This window comes from Eutrigla gurnardus (genome assembly GCF_963514095.1).
Source record: "Eutrigla gurnardus genome assembly, chromosome: 13".
NCBI classification, from domain to species: Eukaryota; Metazoa; Chordata; class Actinopteri; order Perciformes; family Triglidae; genus Eutrigla; species Eutrigla gurnardus.
Window position 1 is genome coordinate 11,128,312 of NC_139936.1, and position 25,045 is coordinate 11,153,356.

The following is a 25,045-nucleotide window of genomic DNA, read 5'->3' on the forward strand; positions in this document are numbered from 1 at the left end:
GTACGTATGTCACGTAATTGTAATGTCCCCGGTCTAATTGTAGTCGTGGATGGATGTCATACCCCTTTCTCTCTCTCTCCCCTATTTCCAGACAGCCTCTATATTTTCATCCGTCCAACAAAAGGCGAAAAAACGGTATAAATCTGCAACAGAAGCTCGTGCATGGAAGCACCTTTTCTTGGAAATCAATGAGCAGTCCAGAAGCAACAACGTCCTCTGACAGCTTCCTTAAATTAGCAGCGCTGAGATTTTCTGCCAGACCAGGTCATCCAGAGTTCATGATGTGTGACTCACTCAGCCTCACCTCTCTCTACACCTGTGACAATGTAAAAATACTATACACTCTATGTTCAGGATGGAAAGCATGTGCTGTTTTTTTGTTGTTGTTTTTTTTTACTAAAAAACTTTAGCTTATTGTGAAAACATTGACATCACAATGTTAATGAAGAAAAAAAAGAATAAGAACATCATCCTTTTTACAAGTAAGTATCAATGACAATTAATTATGTAGGTCAACACATGAATATGTGGCTGCTGTCAGGTCGTTAGAAAAGGGGGGGAAGAGAGAATATAAAACACAACGTGAAAGATAAGCCATTACTGCAGGGGGCCCTTGAAAAAGAAGGGCTTTGCTTTTCTCACACACTTAGATGAGAAGATCCACCCCACTCTTATCTGTACTCTAAATATGATGCTACAGTGAGCAGTCTGTTAGCTTACTAGCTACTTAGCATAAAGACTGAAAACAAGGGGAACCAGCTTGGCTCTGTCAAATCCACGTAATTGCCCCCAATCCCCCAATGCCAACCACTTTCAACGTTTGAAATTAGGAGAACTCACTCCACACACTGCATAATAAAAGCTGATGGCAATAACTTGATGCCATGTGGGACTGACAATATGCATTTCATTTGTTATCACTCACTGTTAGCTAACTGAAGATGGTTATTCTTGAGACGGAAAAGACTGATGGATCATTGTGTACAAAGCTGATTATCTTCTAGACCACACATTTTAAAATGAACGTGTTAAATTAAATTAAAAAAAACTCTCTGGCAGCTGCAGGATATCGTTAAAAACTAGTGTTTCCTAGGAACAGCGGACATCACCACTTAAAGTGACAGTGTATTCAAACACTTGACCAGCAAGTTGAGGAGAACAGCCTCAGAGTGATTAGCACATCTGAAGTGCTGATGAGTTCGATGGAGGAGATTGAAGAAGACAAACCCAAAAGCCTGGTTGGTGCACAGCTATGCACAGCGGCTAATTCCCACTCTACAGTAATTAGGCTCTGTCAAGGTGAGCATCTGGAGGGTGTTTTTAACAGACCAAACAGCTTACTTCCTCCTTCAGGGGTCTGCAAAATGAGCTGCATCCCTCACAGAGGCAACATAAAGGCGACGGAAGTTGAAAAGCAAAACTGTGACTGCAGTCTGGGAGAAATGTGCACTGCTGCTTCAGTACATGGCGGATGAAAGTGTGCAGCAAAAAGTGGATGACACCACCCACCATCAGAGCTTTTCAACTAAATATAAGGAGCACACCATCCTGCCAGGTGGATGTTTGCGACGGTTCCTTCAACAGCAGCAGCTTGTGTGACTGAGTCTGATGAATCTACAGTATACAGTTATAGCCACAGGTAACATTCCTTTTTGTTCAGTTTTTACTTTCATCCTTTCTTGGCGAGGAGCTGAAAAAGAAGACTGAGATCCAAAGCTTCCGAGGCAGCGTTTCATCCGCATTATCGCACAGCAACAACTCAACAGCAGGACACTATAATTACGCTGGCCATTTCAACAACGGTAATCTGTAATTCTCTCGTCATTCATCTATTCAAAGTGGCCATTGCCCCACCATTTTAAACCTACAAACACTACTGCAATAATTACAGGAAACCCTTCTAAATCCCACAAGACTAAATAAAAGGAAAGCAAGACTATATGTCGGTCAGCTTATCACAACTATCTCTCTTATTAGCATTTTACTTTTTTTTTTTTTTGGTTAAATAATATTACTGAAGAGAGCACTTGCAAAAAGTGTATTTGGCCGTATTTATATCTGCAATTTTTGGTGTGCATGTGTGTGTTTGTTTGTTCGTGTTGTGGGGGAAGTGTGATGTAACTGTTTTCCTGTGTGTTTCCTGTTTCCCTGTTTACACTATGTGTGGGCATTATTGCAGTGCATGTTGCCAAGCTACTGAGCCTTTGGGATTGAAGAGCAGACATTGTTCAGTTTGCTGCAAAAGCTCGCTGGGTACTAAGAGATGCCAAAAAGCAACAATTAAAGCCAAGTTTGTTCAGCCAAAAATGACAACACCGTGTGACCTTTCTCATCATCTATGTACAGAAATGCCCAGCTGACAAAACAGTGAACTTAGGGCAATGAAACCAGTTTTGGTCTCTGGATTGAGAAAAAATCGATGTATAAAGTTAAGGAAAAATATTTATGATTGGTGTTGCAAAAAATAGAAAGAAATAAAGCCCAGCAGACCGTGGCTTACACACACTCATCTACTGAACCCACACCCTATCTCTTCACTCTCCTGCGGCTCGACTGTTGCTCTGACCAAGGACATCCATTTAAAGCCATGAGAGGTGGTCTGAGCTGTTTTAAGTACATGCACTAATCCTTCCACTCCAGGTCAATATCAAGACACTCCGAAGGCTGGCAGAGTACCTTGTTAATGCAGCCAGACACAGCACAGATATAGTAGCCGACGCTGCAACACTCAAATATTTCTATAAATAGAAATCTTCAGAGCTCTTGGGACAGCGATTGGAAATCATCAATATGGAATACATATTAGTTGCAGTCCAACTAAATACACGTGTAGACTTGGTGTGTAGAGAGTTATGGAAGGACAGAACTAAGGTGTGATTACTACAGAGCATCCTTCATGGCTGGGCTGGTTGTTAGGGATTCCTCTGAAAGCTAATACACTCTACCATTGCTCATGGTACTTACAATTACACCCTCCTTCTCCATGCTCCTTATGTTCTTTACTTGTCCTCCTCTGTGACAATTGTAGACTCTAATCCTCCAAACATGCTCGCTCACAGATGAACCTACCACTCAAGCATCTGGCCTAAACAGCAATGTGGCTCCTGACGGTATGTTATGGTGAATTGATTCAGAAAGTCACACTATAACAGGTTACTTACAATTTACCCCAAAAAGTTAAGCAAATTGACCACAATAAAACATATTACAATGTTCCAATGCAAAAGGGAAGCCTGGGGTTTGTTACGGAATATGGCTTCAACATCAATTTTGAAGTTGAATTCAGGTTCTTGCCATTTACTGCAACATAATCTGAATTTGTAAGATTAGCCTTTATTGAAATCTGGGTGTTAAAGCAGCCCAAAACTGAACAAGTACAAACAGTGAAGTAAAACTAAGAAAATAAGAGTAGAAATGCTATTACTATTACTAATATATTATTATATATTCTATTACATTAGAAGAAACCATAGAAAAAATTAACAAGAGTCATTAAAGAAAAAAATAGTTTCAAGGTAGTTAAAGTAAATATGTAAACAGTGTACACCAGCGTATTATGTACTTTGATTAAGTGGCAATAGAGAGTTGTCTGTATGAATGTAACATGAGATTTATTTTGTAGATTACCTTTTCAGACTGATTGAAATAACTGTAACCAGTGTTTCCCGCAGGATTTTTTTCAGCAGCGGTGGTCCCCGAACCCTCTAGGGGGGTCCGGGGGCATGCCCCCCCGGCCGAAATTTTTTTGTACCCTTTACATTGGAATGCATGAATCTGGTGCACTTTGAGAGGAGAATATGCACTTAAATCCTATTCAAACAGTCCTGTGTATTACTGTAGATGGGATTATTGGTGTTGTAACTTTGCCTTTTGTGTCTTCATTTACAGATTTTTATATTTTTGTATAGTAATATTTAACAAAAAATGCCACAACGCAAATATAATTTGCACAATTTATTTACAGATTTTTGCCTAATGCTTAAACACTAAACATGGTTGCTATGCCCAAAGCATAACTGTTTTTTACATAAGACACTTTGTTCAAAAATGAAATCTCCTGCAACAATGGGCAAAACACATCTTTTTAAATTATAAACCTAACTAAAATTTGAAAAGAACACAGACTCACACACATGAAAAATAAAAAATAAAGCTAATTGAATACCAATCAGTGTGAGCCTTAGCACTACAAATAGACCTCAGGTGAGCTCAGCTCCTTTGTGAGACAGTGAGAGTCAGGGGAAGAGGACAAGAGAGCGACACTGGTGGTCATGTAGCGACACATTTTAGCAACTTACTTTCTCTCTCTCTCTCTCTGTCTGTCTCTCTCTTTCTCTGTCTGTCTCACTCTTTCCTTCTTTCTTCGATCTTCCGCTTCACTCGCTACTGCTAGAATCAATGTAACTTTGCAACCGTGTAGGGTAGCCTACTGCCAACAACTGCCACACTCGCTGTGTATTTTTCTTCTTTGATGTTGGTTACGTGACGATGTGCCGCGTGCTGCGCAATTGACGTTACGCGCTGTACATTTTCTAAAAGGAGCTACGTAAAAAATCCTTTAAAAAAAATCCTTTAAAAAAAAATATTTTTTTTTTTTTTTTTTTTTTTTAAAGGATTTTTTTTGCAGCGGCGGAGAAAATTCAGCGGCGGCGGCGCGCCGCTGCTGTGTGAACGTGGGGGAAACACTGGTAACTCAGAGAGGGCCCGATGGAACACGGTGCACCTTCCCTGTAATTTTAGGAATTGTTAAGATTGGCGAAGCGATATAATAGTGAGGTGACGAGGTCCATTAAAGTGGACTTACTTAATAATAAAATGAGTGAAACATAATATTGTGTAGAATGGTACAGTAAAGTATAGTGACCGTGTATCTGCGGTCTCCTTAGGAAGAACAATCTGCTCTCTTTGTGAAGAGAGAGTTGATGTTATGTGACCAGTCCAGTTTTTGTTGTTGTCGTTGTTCAATCAAGCTGCCTGTATGACTCCACCTTTCTTCGCTCCGTCCTCCTGGATGGTAACCGGGACTACAGATGTACAGCTCATGTACTTACAGACACAGAGAGTCGTGCACATCTCCCCCCGTCCTCTGCCTCCTGAGCACCGTGAGAAACTAGGTGCAGACCAATTACCTCATACTCAGAGCATGCTGTTCATTTTTCTTCTTCTAATACAGCATGCAGAGGCACCGAATCGATGCAATCAGAGGAGACAGCCCCAGTGGTCACAGACAGACAGCAGAAGACTAGTAATCAGGATAGGCACTGACACAAACAAGAACACTCGTAAACCAAGTGTGCGCGCACACACACGCACGCATGCACACACACACGCACACACGCACGCACGCACACGTATTTGCAGAGTCTATATTTGCACACATACGCACACAAATGAGAGCACATAGAAGATGAAAACACACTCTCATAAAGAACAGGATATTGGAAGCAGCTGTAAAAAAAATGATCAAGGGATGACATCAATAACAGGATGGCTCTCACAACACAGGAGGCAGCTGCATCTTAATTGGACATGCAACTCATTAGAACTGCTCGAGGTGGACATGGTCTCTCTGTAGCAAAGGCCCCACTCAGGCAGAGAGATGCAAGGTGGATTGAAGAAGCCGTTTGGGTTGCAAAAGTGGGATAGGATTTCCCTCGTCACACAGTGGTCTCCTTTAGCTTTCTGACAGGTGATCCATGCTACATCTGGTTAAAAGCTAAACTATTTTTCAACATATTTATTTATTTTTAACACAATAATCAACACAACAATAAAAAAAAGGAGCCAGGTCCCAACCCTGCCTGACTGACTTCTTCTGCCTCTTCCTGTCCTCTATCATCTCATGCAATTGCTGCATGGATGACAAGATGCAGCTTGCCTTGTCATTACATATCTGGTTTAAGACCACTAAAAACTAGAGTGAAGTGAGGTGAATTCAAAAGGATGAAATAGGCCTGGGGATCTTGTTAGATGATGAAGATGAGCCGACCTCAGAGGAGCCATACTCTGTACAATGCCCTTGTATGTGGCTCCACAATATCCGACTGAGCCTTGAAGAGCTAGAGCTGATAGGAGATGTGGACAGAATAGGTATTGGGAGGGTCAGAGCAAGTGAGCATCGTAGAGAAGGATGTAGAGGAAAGGTAAAACATGTCATGGTCTTTTCTATGGCTCAATCTTAGGAACATACGGCATTAAACAAAACTATTATTGTCAAACAACTTTTTTTTTATTTGGAGATCTTGCAATGGCAACATTTTCAAAATAAATGCATTTACTTTCATTTTCCAAAGTTTGTCCAAAAGCTGCTCTTGGAAATTCTGGAAATAATATAAATAATGGCAGCTGACTAAATATAATACTTCCCTTCCAGCTGTATATTTATTTCTTTAAACTTTCCCATCTGCCTACATTATATATATACACAATATATAACACAACATTAGGGTTCATGTCTTATGTGTGTGTGAATTGACTTAGACCTAAAAGTCCTTAAACTAAATTGTGTCTAAGTACAGACAAATAGGCATTATGTCTTCAGAGGGTTATACTTTCAATTATTCTTTAATGAGCTGAGCGTGCATCCTATAATCAAGACCAATGGATTTACCACAGCCATGCACCGTTAATGGAGCTCACCTCAGGCTAATAAGGCTCTTAGAGAAAATGATAATGAAAGCTTCGGGCCACATCCAATCCTCGTTTTGAGTCGTGATTTTCTTCTTTTTTTTCCACCCCCCTCTCTGTGATTAAGAGAATCATCACCACAGTGAGAATGGAAAAGGGAAGGAAACATAGCTCAACCTCTCCCAACCTCCATGGCAGTCACAGCGATGCACAAAAGAGTATACGGACATCTGCAGTCCATTTTAAAAGATACTCATAGCTATTAAAAACTTCCCCTTGCGACGGCAGTCATCTCCTCGACTCCATCCTCTGGACTATTCTGCCGAGGCTCTGGTGCAGCTGCATTTATCAGAGCAGCCTCCTAATCAGTAACTGAATTCTCCCTTAGCAATCAAGTCAAAGTTGCAGTGGTGAAATCAGCAGAAATAACACAGCTGAAGATAATGAAGGGAATTAAAGGAGAGTGTGTGAAGGAAAAAGCAACGTCGAGCAGGAGCAGAAACCTGAACCTCACTGAATAACTAAATCAATGGTAACAAATCAAGTACTGTAAATTGTAAAAGGATCAATCTCTTATCCATCTGCCTGTTGATAAAGCAGATAGATTGATAAAGTTGTTGGCACGTGTGAACACACCCCGTCTCTTTCTGACATTCATAACCTACTAATTAAAACCAAACAAATATATACAAACAAAAATACATGAATGGCTGACAAGCACTGACAGTATGTCATTTCAGTGAATAAAAAAAACATATCAGCATCAGCATATCAAAAGGCCTTTGATGAAGCCCTGCAGCTGTGGCCTCTTCAACTCAAATTCATTATGGTTATCATTTCATTAAATCTGTCGGCGTAGTAACCACCAACACACCTTCATGTGTCTGGACCTGTTGGATGCAAATGATAATAGGTTTACTGAGGACCCGAACTGAACAGAGCGTCATCTTATGTGGATCAAAACACTTCAGAGGAGTGACAATTAGTGACCCAACTGGTTTTTCTAAAGGGTTATAGAATTTGACATGTTACGGATTTGAGCCTGACTACTTCTGCCAGTGCACTGGGCTTCGTGATCTCGATTGGAAGAAAATGAAGAGGAGAGACAGGAGGCCATAGAGATTCACAGGAGCTTGCACATACTTGGCTGCACTCATTTGGAAACATCCACTTGCAACACTTTGTCAAATCACAGAGTGTGAGGGGTGCCTTGTGAATATTTCTCCTGCCTGACAGCACAGAAAATACCTTAAGTGTCCATTTACTGTAGGAGACTAAATCAGGTAATCAAGAGAGTATTACGGCAGTGAGTGCACACTTTGTTTTACTGTGTTATGTTACATATTAACATATTGATTGACACTAAGTTATATCAAAGTTTCAATGTATGACGTACTGTACATTTAATAACATGTGACTGAATTAAAGATAATGGACTGGAAAAGTAGAGCCGACTAAAGCCAACTATGTTCTATTGAAATAAAACTGCAGAACACGCTTGCAAATACAATGTGTGGGAGTACTAGTTTGACCTTTCAAGATAAAATAAAAAAATCTGACTTTCCAAATCTGGTTCTTTACAATGAAAGCCTTCTTGATGAATCTGAGTTTGAACCTCAGAAGCTTTTTAGTAGTCAAAGGTGCATTTGAGGTAAGTGGTTCTAGGTAGAGGTCCGTTCTTTCTGATAATTCATGCTCGTTCATTCGACCAGTTGTTCAAGGTCGGCCAATGGCTTCTACGCTCAAATACAACAGTGTAGAGCATCAGGGGTTCTATTTATAACGCCAACGTGTGGCACTGATGAATTGATGATTTCCAAATGAATCCAGTTCACTTCTATAACGCCATATTAAATGGGATGATTGGATTACAGCAGCAATTCTTGGGGGCTTTTTCATTTTTTGTAAGTGATATATTATAGGTCCTTTGGTATGAAATGCTGCCAGCATACAAAACATAAAAAACATACTCTTCCTCTATCCCTCTCTACCTCACTCATCCTTCTTCTCTCTTTCACAGTTTCTCCCAATAACAAAGTTATATAATCTTAATTTCCTATTTATTTTAGCCAACACTGACTTGGCCACCAGCTCAGAATACAATGTCAAAGCTGAGTCATAAGGGTCCTTTCAAACCTATGACAGTTAGAGAATCACGCAGAGAAAAGAGAAGTCCATGTGCACGGGAAAAATCATGTACATGTGATCTCATGATTGTAAATGACTCCAAATCTGCCCCGTCTTTGCAGATGAAAAGCCTGTACCGTGCTGATGTGTCATGCAGCCAGCACTGTTAGCATAGTAGCACTGCTCAAATGCTCATATGTATGCAAATCACAAGCACTCTATTCTCCCGGGTGGAGAGCAGTGTTTGGGCTGATAAAACCTGGAAAATCCTCCTTGCTGCACAGCAGGATGACAGCTGCAATCCAAAGCCACCTCAAAGGAATGAAAGGTAATTACCTGAGCAAAGCTATACCCTGAAAACAAAGAATGTTAGGAAGGCACAGACCGTGGACTGGGAGGCTGGGAATACAAAAGAACAACAGACAAAATGGTGCTGGCTATTAATAGAAATGTCATCTACAGCAGCAAAGACAGTTAGCAATAGAGTCCTATTTCACCTGGAGTACCGACTGCACAATGGCTGAAGACTCACCGTGGACACTCTCCCTGATTAAGAGGGCTTCAGATGTACAGGCGAAACATAGGGCTGGGCCAATATGTCAATATCATATTAGTTAATATATCGTAATATTGGCGCAAGTGTGGTCTTTTTCTGGTTTTAACTGCTAGTGGAATAGGTTTGGTAAATGCTATTATTTCTTGTCCAGGAGCAGTGACCTCCCCTAATCACTGTCAAATAAATTCCTTTAAAAATCAGATCAGTCTTTGTCAGATTTGCATCATGTACAACCAGTCCAATGATTAGACAGATGTACAGATATAGGTGTAAACCAATAATCAGCTGCCTAAAAGTAAGAAATGGCTAAGTGAAATGAGAGTGGGAGAGAGAGAGGAAGAGGATATGACATATGCAGAGAGATGATATAACCCAGTGAGAAGTAGAGTCATACTCATAAGCCTAGATTAGCACAACTGGGTTGGTTTTAGGTCTTCTACACCCACATTCTACCTCTGTTCTGCCCTGCCTCCTTTCCCTCCATCTCACCCTTTCCTGCATTCATTCACCCGCCCATCGCCAATCATTCACCCAGCTATCCATCAATCTTTCAATCCATCATGTTCACAATCCTCCAGCCGGAACTCCCCAGTCGGACCACTCAGCCGCAGAAAAAAGTACCGGCATCAGCACCACCCGTCGGAGCCACCTGTTCTCCCTTCATTGAAATCCCACCTCCCCTGTTACATAAAGAGACACTTGCGATGTTGCAATGCAGCATCAGATGCTGTTGTGCAACAGCATTAAAAATACCTCAGGGTCAGCGAGGAGGAAAGTTGAACACAGGATATGAACAGAGTTATTCTGGCAGAGAGGATACGCAAATTGAATCGTGGGTGTAAGTTTGTCTATCGCTTGAAGGTGAGAGCGCACCATTCAACCCATGTGCCTTTGTGAAGCTGGGAGAAATCCACGGTCAACTTAGTGAGAGAATCATTTTCAGTCGTCTCCTAACATGTGCTTCTCACTGTCATTATGAAGACCAAACATAGTGAATGTGTTTCTATATCTGGAAGACGGTTTCTCACAGTTCACGTATGGACCAAAAGTGCTACTATGCCTTAGCGTACCTAAACATCCTAAATATTCTTAGATAGCAAGAGTAATTCAACAGAGTAAAGAGTCTTAAGTCTGTTGTCAAAACACCCAGGTTTGCAGATACTCCCTTTAATTCCATACAGAAAGCCACATTAATGCTTCCGCTGCTGTTGGAGATAGCGCTGCAGCTCAAGCCGTAATAATTCTGGCAACAATTGAATAAAAACGACCACACTCCACTTAAAATCCACCTCAGGCAAATTAAGACAAACTCAAATATTTACAGCTTTCAAAAAAAATCCACTACACCGTCATTACGATTCAGTCAACATTTGGTCTAATTTTACTGCAAAATTGTAACCACAGAACCCGTCTGCACTCAACCCAGCAAATAATTACATTCCATTAAATTGCTAAAATTACCTTGTTTGTGTCTTTGTGAATAATTACAACCAATCAATTTCATTCAGAGCGGGAGAAGCCAATCAGCATCCTCAAAACTATTCTCAAAGTGACTGTAAAACAATTAGTGCGTGGTTTTTCGCTGTGCCGATAAGGACAACGAAAGCAGCACATCGGGGCCAATCTGTCCGTGGAGAAGGATTGTCTTGTTAATGAAGTGTGGAGTGGAGCCACTGAGGGTTGTGTATGTCACCAGATTTACAGCGCACTGGCCCCGTGATTCCCTGCAGCTGTAAAACAATGAGGAGGTGATTGGAGTAAATTGCACTGCAGTTGTCAACCTCCCTGCTGCTCCTAGCCATTTGACGGTGTCTCTGTCTTACCAACAAATTGTCTACAATGCCCTCAATCACACAAAAACACAGCAATTTTTCTCCTAACCACCTAGCACGCCCTTTATCTCTGTCTGAAATGCTGTCTGCCCCCCCCCCCCCCCCCCACCCCAAATGTCAAGACACAACACAGGTACATGAACAATAAGTTACACAGTGATTAGGGGGCCATTTCGCACCGCCATCTTTCAATACTGTTGACCTCATGTCACCCCAACATTCATAATTCAAAGGCCGATGAATAACAAAATATAATACATTTGACATCTAGATCTACCATGACAAGTGAAAGCAAATGCATTCCTTCTTTTTGTTTCGTGTATTCCGCTGCACGCCCAAGTGAAGGCCAAACAACATCAACAACATGACTGGGAAGAATGTGTGAGGGGAAACCAGAAAACTGGTATATTCAAATGTGTTAGCTAAGAATGAAGATAAACTAAAGAAAGAATAACATTATTTTATTATGGCGGAGGGGAGCTGCTGTGACTGTAGCTGTTTCCAGGCGACACCTGAAGCTCCTTGACATCCTCCCAGAGCCATATTCTTCAGATGTTTACATTCTATATATCATTTTCTCATTATACTGTTGGTTATTCTGCACACACGGTATTTATTGCATGTTTTTCCATCCAGGAAGTGGGATGCCTCTTCAGTAGGGTTGGGACAATATAGGATTTTTATCTTCAATCACAATATTAAACCTCACAATGAGTTGATCTCTAAATTCCATTATCAGCTGTCTGTCTAGCTTGCTATCATTGTAGACAATTAAAAAATAGAGCCTGATTTAAAAATACAGAATACAAAAATAGATTTTAAAAACATATTTATCCTTTATTTATGCAGGGCGACCTGATGATTTATGATCATCTTATTTAAGATTATTGAGTTACTTTTCATCAAAAATGATGTTCACTAATTAAAGACGTGGAGTGATCACAGAATATTTTAGTGGTATATATAAAGTTCTAAGCATATTTTGATATATCATGATAATATTAATTCACAATTAGTTATGCCATGATAGTCATTGTTTCATCTAGTCCTCAGGTCCTCTTCCTGAGGTTTTTAATATTTATTTCCCCATTATGTATTTTTCGGGGAGTTTTTCCTTATCCAAAATGAGCGCCCAAGGACAGAGGGTGTCATATTCTGTACAGATTGTAAAGCCCCTTGTAGCAAATTTGTGATTTTGGGCTCTATGCAGTAAATAGCTGACTTGACTGGAGATTAAGTAGAATTTAAAAGAAAGATGTGGGCTGGTTTTCTGACGATTAGTTGGATTCTAGCTCTGATTGGGCTTCTGTTTTGTCCAATCTGGCAACACTGTACACAACAAGGGTTTGCAGGGATGTATGAAAGGATAAGGAAAGCAACTCAGACATACTCATAAAAGAAGATTCTTGAAAATCCTTGAGACAGCAGGATATGACAACGTCATGCTGAAAAGCACGCTGACCTTAAATCTCAATGAGGGAGCAGGTGTGAATCGTTGACACTAAATCAGCAGTTGAAGACAAAACTCAAAATTGATTTCCCACCTTGAATGACCAGAAGGTTCCCTCCATGTGCATACCGAGTGTCATCATGAGAGAATACTCTCAGAATAATTCCCTCAGAATAGCCTTACCTATAATAAATGCATCGTCATGCCACCAGTGTCACTTGTTCTTTTCACCCCGGCTTCATCACTTATAAGAGATATTTAACAAATGGGACTTTCTTGAAAATCAGGCTCGCTTGCCCCACTACCATGACGACGACATGGCTTAGCATCATGGGAAACAGGGAAAATCCACTACAAGAATGAAATTGTTTCTGCCTCTTAATATTGAAATGTAAGAAATAACGTTCTGCTTAAAACGGCACATTGGAGACTAATTTTGGTGGTGTGTGAAATGACATAAACTGAATTAACAAGCATGAACAAGCCATCATTTGCACACACACACGCACACACACACACACACACACACACACAGATAATTAATTCATAAAACATTATACAGACGCACAGGAAGCCGCATGCCTCTAAAATAGCAAAACGCTATCGGAGCCATGAGATAATAATGTATATCCCCCTGGGCTACTCACACCATCAGTTATAAGATGCAAAAAGAAAGAATGCAGGATGCAGGAAGGAGAGATGTAAGTATTTATATGCAAAATAAATATGGATGAAGGAAAGAAAGGTTTTTCTGCTATGTGGAATTTTCATGAGCCAGATCCAGATGCCAGAAAGGAGGTGTCTAATGGGAGAGACTGTGATTAAAGGAAGTGGGACACAAGACGTACAGAGAAAAAGAGAAACATGGCAGGGGAATTATGGTGAGGGAAGAGAAGGAGATATGACTCGTAAAAAATGGAGGAGATGATCATGGTGGGCGGTGTGGGTGAAGGGAAGGTGGGGGATACACCCTTTTTAAAAATCAGAATTGGTGAAAGACAAGGAGGGAAATGAGAGTGGGGAAGAGGCTAGAGGTACGTTGGGAGGGGGTTAATGAGACGAAAGGAGGGGATGAGGCGTGGGCGAGTGCAACAGAGGCTGATAGACAGCTAGGAATAGAAGACTAATTAATAGTCAAAAACTGCAGCCAGGTGTGGAGAGAAAACCACAGCAGGAGGGAAGGAATGCAGTGTGGCTTCCTGCTTTACGTACTTAACAAGACAGGCAGCTTTGGGGTATTTCTCCTCACATTTCGCACTGTGCACTTTGTACTTGGAAGAGGTAAAAGCAGAGATGGCATTGGAAAGGGGAGGGCTAGGGGGGGTAAGAATGAGTAACGGACACACACGGAGGGAGGGAGGGGAGGGGCATAGATAGATTAAGCTGGACAGAGGCGAATGAGAGAAACTCATTATCTAAGGTGAGGAGAGGGTCGCCAAGGAGATTTGACATGAATAACCTACAAGAGATTTGCTCCTGCACACTTCTGCCGTTTCTCTGTGAGAGCAAAGCATTTAAGTTAAACCGCAAATAAACTTTAATTACTCAAAAGGCTTATCACACAGCCACCTCCCTCAGCCACACAGCGTTCAACAAACACAAGCTTGAAAGTTTGCCAGGGTGCGGTTTACACCACATGTCTGACAAAGACAAACACACACAAGCGCTGTATAAGCCTATGCAGCGCCCCGTCTACCAACACAGGAAAACGACAACAGCAATCAATCCTCTAGTCGCTATCCGTTCTGTCCAAGTCTCACCATGTGTGCGCGACGGTGAAGCGCCTCTGTTTGTGGGTGTTGTTGTTGAGCAGCATGCGGCGGAGCAGTCGTGGCGAATTGCGCGGAGAGAGTCGGGGGGAGATGGAGGAGGGCGACCGGCGGTGTCCTCTTGGCCTCTCCGGCTGCAGCAGGTTCTCCCGCAGGATCTTCACCAGGTCTTCATTCAAGCCAGAGTGTTTGGGCATGGGGGGCACTGCCAGGGTGTCCTGGTGGGTCACCCCCATGCCTGCCTGCTGGGCCATGCCTGCCCCGGCTTCACCACAACCACCACCACCACTACCAGCAGCGGCCAAATGAACGAACAGAAAAGGCAGCCAAGATATATCAAGAGATAAAGCAATACACCCGCTGATGCTTCTTCTCTGTCAGAGTCCAGTGATTTCCTGAAAATTTAGGAATCTGTAAAAAGGAAAAAAAAAAAAAAAAAAAGACGCATCCAAAATCCCTCTGGATAGTAAATTGAAATGCTATGCTGTGCATCAGCTCCCTCTGCACAAAAGCAGGGGATATAAAAGAGACGGAGAATCCCTTTTTGTCTTTCTCCCTTTTCCCTCTTTCAAGGAGCCAGCAGATGAACAGATGCACTGAGGGCTGCTGCCTTCGTCTGCTCTGCAACACTGGATGTCTGCTGTGAAAGTGCAAGGGAGAAGATGAGGGGAGGATGGAAGAAGGAGAGGGGAGGGCGGGATGCAAAAAAAAAAAAAAGGGAATTCCGTCTATTCCAGCCTTTGTGTCTCCCAGGCCTGCACACAAACCCAACACAGTCCAGAGAAATTGAGCCCAGCAAGAGTTAAGCTGAACTAATTCAGTCTATTACAGACCAGCCGAGTCTGGTAAAAGCCAAGAGGGAACCTGCGTTGGTACAGCCATAAAAAGCCCCAGCCTAGTATGACTCAACCCAGTAAGGCTTGGTTGAGTTCTGTTCCATCCATCCGCAGCAATCTATCCTTCCTTCCTCTCCCTGCACAGAGAGACTGACTGCTGACTGCAGCCAGTTTATAAGCTACTGATCCTTTGGAGCTGAGCAGAGCGTGAGCATGTGTGAGTGTGAGTGTGTGTGTGTGTACACAATAGAAAGAAAAAAACAGGGGAGCTATGAGGAGAGATATGCTAAGCTTGAGTAACACTGTGCAAAAATGTTCTATGCATGCATGCGCTTGAGAGTCAAGCCACAGGCATCGGTGAGGGTGCATTCGTCGACGCAGCAGACCTAAAAGCACCCATTAGTTATTGAGTAACCCTAAATCCAGTAAACAATGCTGTGCGTGTAGCTGTATTGTGCATTTGCATTGAATTAACATGAGAGAATAAACAAGAAGAGTGTTTCATGCAACCAGCATAATTTTGTCTCTTGCCACACCCTTTCACCTTATTGGTTCTTCAGCTTTGCAACTAGTAGCTTATCTGAAATAGAGAGCGTACCTGCCTGGAACCAGCATTTAGTCATTCTACTTTACCCTACTAAACAGCCAGTATCACATTTTAAGCCTTTCCTATCAAGGCTACTTAATTGCTGAATTGTCACGAAATGCAACAAACATGTACCATCAAATACCATTGAATTATTAGTTTATCTTTGGCCGTTTTTGAGCATATACTCTCACATAGAGTAAGCTGCTCAACATTAAGGCATTCTAGATATGCAGCACCAAAAACAAAAGGGAAAATACAGATCACAACATAATTGGGGATCTCTCTCTGGCTACAGTTTTAGATTGTGAGTGCTCTGATTAATAAATGTTATGTTATTTTTGGAGTTTGAAATAGCGATGTCGTTATTTATAAGTGATCCTTTGTTTTATTACCATATTTTCCCATCACAGCAACGTTTCGACTGTCAAATGGCAGTCGAACCAGGCTCCGTAAATCCAATCATCCAAAAGTCAACTTTTGGGCGTTTACCCCTACAATTCTGAAAATTGGACTTAACTGCGTAGAATTGTTTCAGGTACTTGTCATCCAAACATTCCAATAACTTTGTAGTGATGCTGGAGTCAGAGAATGTGTATTATTTAGAAATACTCATCATGTTGAGGAAAGATGTCATGTCAGTCTTATGCACAACACCTTATGAGTGTGGTACCTTCTAACAACACCATGGCAATAATCAACACCCTGACGCAAGCAACCATTCAGCAATACCCCAGCAAACCTGCTGGCAGTACCCCATGTGTTCAAATGAACATCGGTTGTGTTTGTGCGGTTATTGTCTCACAAGCAAATCCTACTGGTTGGGGCTCCTGTCCACTCTCTAATCTGGGTGATTTATTTGTGCATTATATCTGGTCATTTCTATTAAACTTTGATTCCTAGACACAAATTAAATGGTTTGTGCCTTTTGCCTGTAAATATAATCAAAATGCAACATTCAGTCAAAGGCAAGGTGTGGCAGTCAGTCAGACACAGCCATGACAGCAATGGAGAGCTGTTGGCCTTCATTTGACAGCTTGCAATTTATCATCATGTCACAATAGTCAGATGAATGCAGATGAATGCCATTCTTTGAGAAAATGTTTTGTTTTCCTCTCAATTGACAAACACACATCATCACTGTTTCTCCGTGCCATTCCTTGTGCTCTCTGTCACTTCATTCTTTCCATTCCTATTTCCTGCTACCTGTCTTACCGCCTGTCTCTTTTTTCTCCTTTTCTTCATGAAATTCTTTTTTTCTTGTCCCCTCCCCGTTGCTGCACATGACGTCTATGTGCATTTCCCCCCAGTTACCAAGGGCAACACCGATGGAGAGGGGCAAGTGGATTTGTCAAGAACTAAAGGCTGGAGGAACAAAAGCAAGAAAAGGGAAACCAATCTGCAGGGCAAAACTGTAGTATATGCAGACACTCCAACCGACCACACAAACACTACGAAACATACAGAGACAACAACACACAATGCACTGAAATGTGGACCTGTATAGCACACGTCTAATCGTTTCTTTTGCTTTAGTTTGCAATGAAAAGACACTCTGTATGATGGACACAACATAGTCTTTGTTGTCTCTAACAAAAAAGCTGATACTTTATCTCTGGAATGAAAGCAGCTATGAAACAGCGATGAAGAGCCACAGACTTTGTCTACTTCCTTTAATGCAGTGGAGTGAACACAAAAGCATGAACACCTGACAGTGAAGTGTCATCCAATAGTCCTTCAAAAACACACGCAGGGGGCGGAAAAATGTAAAATCCACACCTTTTTAAGAGTCTCAACAAAAACATCAAAATTCACAAATGTAGTATTTTGTGAAGTGTTAATGTTGTAAATTACATAGCCTGTAGGATATATAACAGGTGTATGATACGTATTTAGTCTTTTTGGATTCACCTTCATCAATAATTCAGCTGTTACTGCGTTTTGACAAATGTTTTGTCTCAACAGTTCCCATTTATCCTCTTTGCAAAAAAAAATAATCTTGGTATATGTGGTAAATATGAGTTCATACCAATGGTGTCCATGCAAAATGTTGTTTCATCTTAACAGCTTGGATGCCTATGTTTTGGCAGTACACACCATGCCATCACCTCACAGATCACATTCTGGAGTCTGGACTGTTATTGGCAAAGGGTTCTGTATGTGAAACTTGACTATCAAATCACTGAATTTAAAAGGTCCACTGTGTAGGATTTATGAGCAGAAATGGAATCTAACATTAATATCTATGTTTTCATTAGTGTATAATCACCTGAAACGAAATATCCTGTTTTTGTTAGCTGCATCAAGTCAGAGTCCTCTTTACTGAGTCCAATCGTGTTGTACTGCCATGTTTCTACAGTAGCCTGGAGTGGACAAACCAAACGCTGGCTCTGGAGAAAGCCTTTCATGCCTTTACCTTACATTACCTGAAGGCCCTCCTCCTCCACTCACCTTACTCAGTTGGTTGGAAACTGGATCCTAGATGTCGCTTAGTCCTACACACTGGATCTTTGATTTTATAATCTGTCTTAAGACGTCTGCGATGACTAAGATTTATTACATGTACCCGTTGCTATAGTTACCACTTGCATAAACGTAACGATTGAGGAGATATATGAATTGTGAGGGGACAGTGCTGAAGTAGTACTGAAAGAGTATTTAGAGGGCGGAGAGAAGGTGTTGAGCAGTTAAAACAATTTGGCAGGGTGACTTAAACAACAGTTTCTCCACAGCTCAATATAGATTACTTACAGACACAAGGCAGCCAAAACCTCAATGCAGCTCTGCCTCCCTCAAGTGGACATCTTCCACCACTGTGAGATTCAGTGACTGGCCCAGGAAATAGTTAGAGTGGTTAGAAATGTGTGGTTTCTATCTCTTTTTTGTGTGTTAATTTTTGACATTGATATTTATCTGGATGCAATAAAATTACCCAAGGGATAAGCTGACCATAGCAGTTAATAAAAAGATACCGCGGAGAGGAAAGCATTCGTGCTGAACTTAAGCTTCGACTCACTCTGGCGAACAGACGGCCAATTACACGAGCTTCACAGGTGCTAAACATGCATTCTGTGGAGGCATTTTTATTGCAAAATCCTTGTGCAAAACATCCTCCGCCTCCTTCCAAAGACATTGGTAGAGACTTTTCATGCATATGTATTAGGAAATCTGAAATCAGCAATCACCTTGGCAAATCCTTGATTACAGCCTTTTTACATATTCATTAATTAATTCAACTTTTATCTACACTCAAGCAATCATTGACAATGACAAAGACAAGGAAAGACAAGGAAAAACGAAAACATCAACAAAGAGAATTGCAACAGAAAAGAGGCAATACCGTTATTAAATAACACAAGCCGCCGCTGAAACTATTTTTGCCATAGTTGCTGCAAATGATGGGGCAAAACCATATTCACACACATCATGGAAGTCAGAGGGTGCCTCCACTAGGGGCTGCCCTAGTTCCACAGCTGCTCAAGATTGCCATGTATGAAAATGTTCCACAAAACAAATGCATGTATAGGCATCCCCAGATATTTTGTACTGATGTAAAATTCCACTATAAAAACACACTATGTAGGCATAATGTTGCATTTAGGTTTAAACTAATACTAGTACAGCAAATATGAATATGAATCTGTCCATCACACATTCCTCATTTAGACAAACACTATAATTAATGACATTATGTCTTTATTTTAGTCCAGTCAGGACTATAGAAGTGCCTTTAGTATTCATTTGACAACAAATATTTAAAGGGCCAAATATGATAGCGATGCTTCTTCATAACTTAATATATTCTAAAAATAATCAAAGCAGGTTTTGGTGGAGAATTCAATTAGGCAGAGTTAATTTCATGTATTTGACCAATAGGTGGCAGCATTCATGTAGAAATGTGTTCTAGTAAACGGAAAGTTCTCGACTACTTGCTGGTTGATATGAATCATGTAATGTCACGCTGGTGTGCCCCCAAACCTGCGAGGCCCAGCAGTGATGTGATTTTATGCAGCCGCACCACTGTGTTTTCCTCCTTTGGAGAAATGGCATTTTTCTTCATAGTTTAACATTTACGGAGCTCTCGCTTCGCATGACTCACAGCCCACAATGAGGGCAGTTGTGAATGCAAAATGGAGCCAGTCCATAAAAAAACAAACGTAGATATAGGAGTGAAGGATGTTCTCGACCCATCCAACGTCAACTGGAGATTGAGTGTGAATTATCAGCGCCTCTAACAGGCTTTTATGACATAAGATGTGACAGCAATGAACCACGGTTCGGCATCACTGCTCAACATCCCAAATAACCCAGCACTGGCTCACAAGAGAGCTGAAAGCAGAAGGGAGCAAAACAAAACCTGCAAAACATGCAAGTATATCTTCAAAACCCTCTGAAACAGGCATGAACAGCACTGTTTTTGGAGATACGGAGTGCCAAGCCTATTCTTAGTTTTATTCATGATACTTGAGGGATTTTAGTTTGGTTTTCTTGAGTCTGAAACTCTGGGGTCTTATTTATAAAACAGTGCTTAGGATCCACACAAAATGTTTACCTAAGAGAAAAGAGGAAATGTACGTTCATCCAAAAATATTCTGATTAATGTGCATGCCAGCCAGTGTGCAATTTCCTTTTATAATTCCCAAATCAACTTGGAAATGTGCACACATGGATTAGGCTCACATCCCGCCCTCTACACGGCCACATTCAACCATAGATGTTCAATGCAAAGCACCTTGCAACTACCAAGAGGTAGATTAAGAAAAGCAATATGTATATATTTAAAGCAATCTGATAGAAACCCTGGAGAAGGCAGAGTATGAGATTTTCCGGACAAGTAGGCACATTCTCCTGTCAAGTTTGTTTCAATAGATCAAAACTTTTGCTTTGGAAAGGGCATCCGCCTCTTTCAAGGCCCATGTTGTGCGTCAACAATGTTTATAAATGAGGCCGCTGGTCTCTCAGCCACTATGACATTATCTCATGGACAGTTAGTTAGCTAGCACAGCTAGTGACTGACAGAGAATGAGGTATTATTCCCTTCCTCCCACTGATGGTCAGAAGGTCATATCCTCTCTTCTCCTGATCTAAAAGCACACATTGTAGCACATACAAAAAGAGGATTTACAATTGACAGGATCTCTCTGTAAATAACACACACACACATATATACATATACACACACACACATATATACACACTGTCCTGATCAGCACTGAAATGATGCGTCGGAGCATTATTAGTCGTAGCCAATGTGCGTCAAGACTGAGTAATGACCCAGTAAGCAAAAACTTCAGGGAGTCTTCAGTTATTACTGAATCCACTGCCAAGGAAAGAAGTAATACAGACCCTGGCCAGGATCCATTAGAATACTCTGCGGGAACCTTTGATTAAATGTGCGCATGCGAGCATGCCTGCTGTTGAATGGCAGCCTCTCTGTATTTGTCTTATGTTTGGTTGCATGTATTTCCGAAGCATGGCCATCGTTGTTATTTATTGAGCTGCACACCGGTATGCACATAGCCAGTCGTGATGGGAGGAAATGGGTAGGAGAGATGCAAAACAGAGGGATGGAGGAGAATGAGGGAGGGGAGTGAGCTGTGCAGCTAGAGAGGAGCTCCGAGCAGGCTGTAACTGACGCAGGGTGACAGTAAATGGAGGTAGATGAATACAAATGACCACGGGGATAAGGAAGCGAGGTTGAGAGGGGACAAAGGGAGAGAAGAGGACAGGAAGATCATGGTAGCTCCAGAAATAGCCCATGGTTGTAAACATGGTGATCCCAGGATGGCTGAGGCCCTGTGTGTGTCTATATCTGTGGATGCATATATTTTTTATTATAAATATGTATCATACCCTAACTATCACTATATTGTTCGAGGGTTGCAATTAAAAATGTCCCCATATCGTTCAGCCCTACTATGAGTTTAGTTTAATGGCTTCGTGATGTTGGAAACACATTAATGCTCGAGACCTCTTTCCTTTGTCTCTAGATCTCATATAAGGGAACTCAATAAAGGACGTCAAGTTTACAACATATTACTTCATAAAAGGTAATAAGTACTTCTCACTGTACACAGGCTACACTGCACACATTCACTGAGAGTGAATTATAAAATGCTCATTTAGGAAGGGAATAATACAGGGATTATGCTGGGATTTGCAGACGTTGTTGTGGAGTGGCCAGTGAAGCATGATGAGAGGGGGATTACTCCTCAAAACTGAAGCTGAATAATGAATGAGGAAATAAATGAGCATCTCCACTTTTCAAAATAACACCTAGATGAAGCTCAGGAGTTGCTGGAGAGTAAAACAAATTGGTGATGCTGTTTTGCTGCCATTGTTCTCTGTGAAGTTTGCAGAAAGTGATGTAGTGTAGCCCGAGGCATTAGAGTGAGAACTGCACCAGACTTTGTTTAAAATAATAACCTTTTCAATGATACATTGTTTGTCAGCAAAAGGTCATATGGTAACTTTCTTAGGAGGTGATTTAGCCTTGTGTGCTCCGACTGATTTGGCATGCAGTTAACACACCAGTCATGATTTTATGCGGATCTGAAGAGCAGCGGTTCAAATGGATTTGGAGAAAGTAACATACATATCTAAAGAAAATGCAAACTGTTGAATCTGAGAATGGAACTGGAATCGGGTGTGGTAGCTGTAATGTGAGATTATTGGTTTAAAATAAATTTGCATTACAAAATAACAAGTGTTCCATCTAAGCCAATGATGAAAAACGTGTTCAACCAGCCAGAACAGTAAACAGAGTGCAGTGAAGTGCAGTTTGTGTACTCAGAACCAATCATTGTTGAGGCTGGGCTCATTATCCCATGAATTGGAAGGGAGTGAGCTATGAAGGAATACATCTGAAACTTCCTAGAACAAGATTTAATGCAATATAAAGAATATACATTATTCCCCAGTAGTAGTATAGGATTAATATTTCCCCAAAACACTGGCTGTTTCCATGCTGTGCTGTCACAGAGAGATACAAATTGTGATAAAATAATGAATAGTCCTTTTTGTCACATTTGCTTACCACAAAAGACTTATTTTAACCATTGAACATACATATGAAGTTATCTTTTTCTTCCATGGACTATGTTTCTGAAAATAAAGTTACTGCTTTCATATTATGTTTGCCCTCAAACTGATAGATCTTTGCAGGATTGTATAGTCAAACCTCACACAGCTTTACTGCCCAGCTCAGCCACCAGCTTCTCAGAGCCTCTTCTGTCTCCAGCATACTGAGAGAGAAAACAGTGACTCTCCGGCAAAGATATTAATCTTTCACACACCCAGGCAATGGTGTGGCACATGTTGTGACACCAGCCAGAGTACTTCCATCAAAAGTTTCCAAGCCACATTGGCATAACAAAGAGCACAGTGGAAGACCGCAGGAACCGCTAAGTGATGGGAATAAAAGTGAGTCAAACGGGAAAATAAAAGTTCAAAGGTATTTTATTTCTGCTGATCTCATCACAGCGGAGAAAATGAGGGCAGTAAATGAGATCAACGCCATTTTTAATGTTATTCCCCCGTCAGACTCTGATTTTTCATTTTTATTATATACATTCACAACTTCATTGCAGTAAGTTAAATGCATCTAATTTTCATCCATTCACTGCTTTATTGGCAAAAGTAAAGTTAATCAATTTTTAAAATGCCAAGATAGCCTTGCAATTTGAAATCGAGTCCCTATATATGTTTCAGATAAGGTCACAACGAAAATATAGTTGCTTCGTACTTACCCTCATATACCCTCAAAAGATACAACATAATAATAAGTAACATACATAAGTACATGCTTACTGTATCTGTGTCATCATGTCTAAGCAATTAAATTCCCATTGTATAAACAAACTTTTGTAACCTGGTGAATAATGGGATTTTGTGTGAGTGAAAGGTTTGGGTGTTTGAGTCCTTTTAATTAAGACCAGTGGCATTGTAATTACACTGAATTCAATTCTACAAAGTAATGATGCGAGGACCATGGAGGAAGTTAGATGCAGAAATATGCATTTCTAGTAATTATAGTCCAACGTTTTCCCCATCTTATTCATTAACTTTCATTACTGAATGAGAAAAAATCTCATTATCTTAGTTAATAAACATATTCTCTGCCAAATGAGCCAAAAAGAAAAATTACAGACTTAGCATGCAGAAGAAAGAATGTGATCAGGCATGTAGGATCTTGGGAAGGAGCCCAAGTAATCAAAATCAGTGTGAGATCAAGAACTGAGGGTTTGAAAATAGAAAAACATGGCCATGTAGTGTAGCCACCTCGATATGGACCATCATCTGGGGATATAGTACAGGAACGTCACTGAACTTAATGAGCTATTAGATGAACTTAACTGCACACTGACTCTAACTCCTTTTTTAATCAAGGAGAAAATGTTAAGATCCCAGTAGGATCTTTGGCGGATAAGGAAAACATGACAAAATTGCAGATTAGATTTGGTCGGCAGGTGTAACTCTATTTACTAAAAATAGCATACAGTATGTACAGTAATGGTGTATAATAGAGGGCAAAAAAACATAAATAAGCTTCTGCATTGTCTTCTGTACTACCTGTTTTAGCATGGTTAACTACCACAACACGATAATCACAAAAACGCAGGTTCATTCCTTTAAATAGCAAGTTAGATTACACTGTTAATTAATGTTCACTAAAACAGCCCTGCGATCAAGAGGTGTTACAGGAATTGTCTAACAACTCAGCAAATACTGAATCACCTGCGTCTGTACTGTGAAAACCAGTACTAGATGTGAGGTGTCCCTCGTGACAGATGTGTTATTCTGGCAACACTTAAAAAGGATGTATATTTCAGAACTTCCCATTCCATTAAACCCTGGGGTAACATATGCCGCTGGCAATAATATAAATAAAGACAAATATAAATACTTGTTATTTGCTTGTTATGCAAGATATATTACACCAAGATATCTCTACAGAGGACACCTACACTTGGAAAAGTGATAATTACAGTCAGAGACACATTTTAATCATCAAAGTAACTGTTTGAATAATAACCTCCACCGCGATCACAATTCATTGCTCATTAGCAATGTTTAAACATCAACATGTATGTGTTCATGTACTATTACAAGCCAGTGTGTGTGAGGGAGGGGGGGATGTGCTGATATTGGACGCATATGAGGTATTCAGTTTGTTTTTGCTCTGTGTTTCAATTGTGGTTTGTTATTTTTGTGTCATTTTCTGAGGAATTTGTGCTGCGTTTGAAAGTTCACAGCCATCATC

At 40.8% G+C, this 25,045-nt stretch overlaps 1 protein-coding gene across 3 annotated transcripts in view; it reads right to left on the reverse strand.

Annotated features, from left to right (window-relative positions):
* The window catches only part of pde4d (phosphodiesterase 4D, cAMP-specific), a 133,997-nt gene that overhangs the window by 68,193 nt on the left and 40,759 nt on the right, over positions 1-25,045 (reverse strand). Inside the window, exon 1 of one of the 3 annotated variants that reach the window (XM_084024441.1) lies at positions 14,353-14,653. The exons of the other annotated variants lie outside the window; for them this stretch is intronic. Within the exon in view, the coding sequence (XP_083880567.1) occupies positions 14,353-14,615 (263 nt within the window). The 5' untranslated portion in view covers positions 14,616-14,653. Of the gene's footprint in view, positions 1-14,352; positions 14,654-25,045 lie in introns of those variants that run through there. 3 annotated transcript variants of the gene reach the window in all.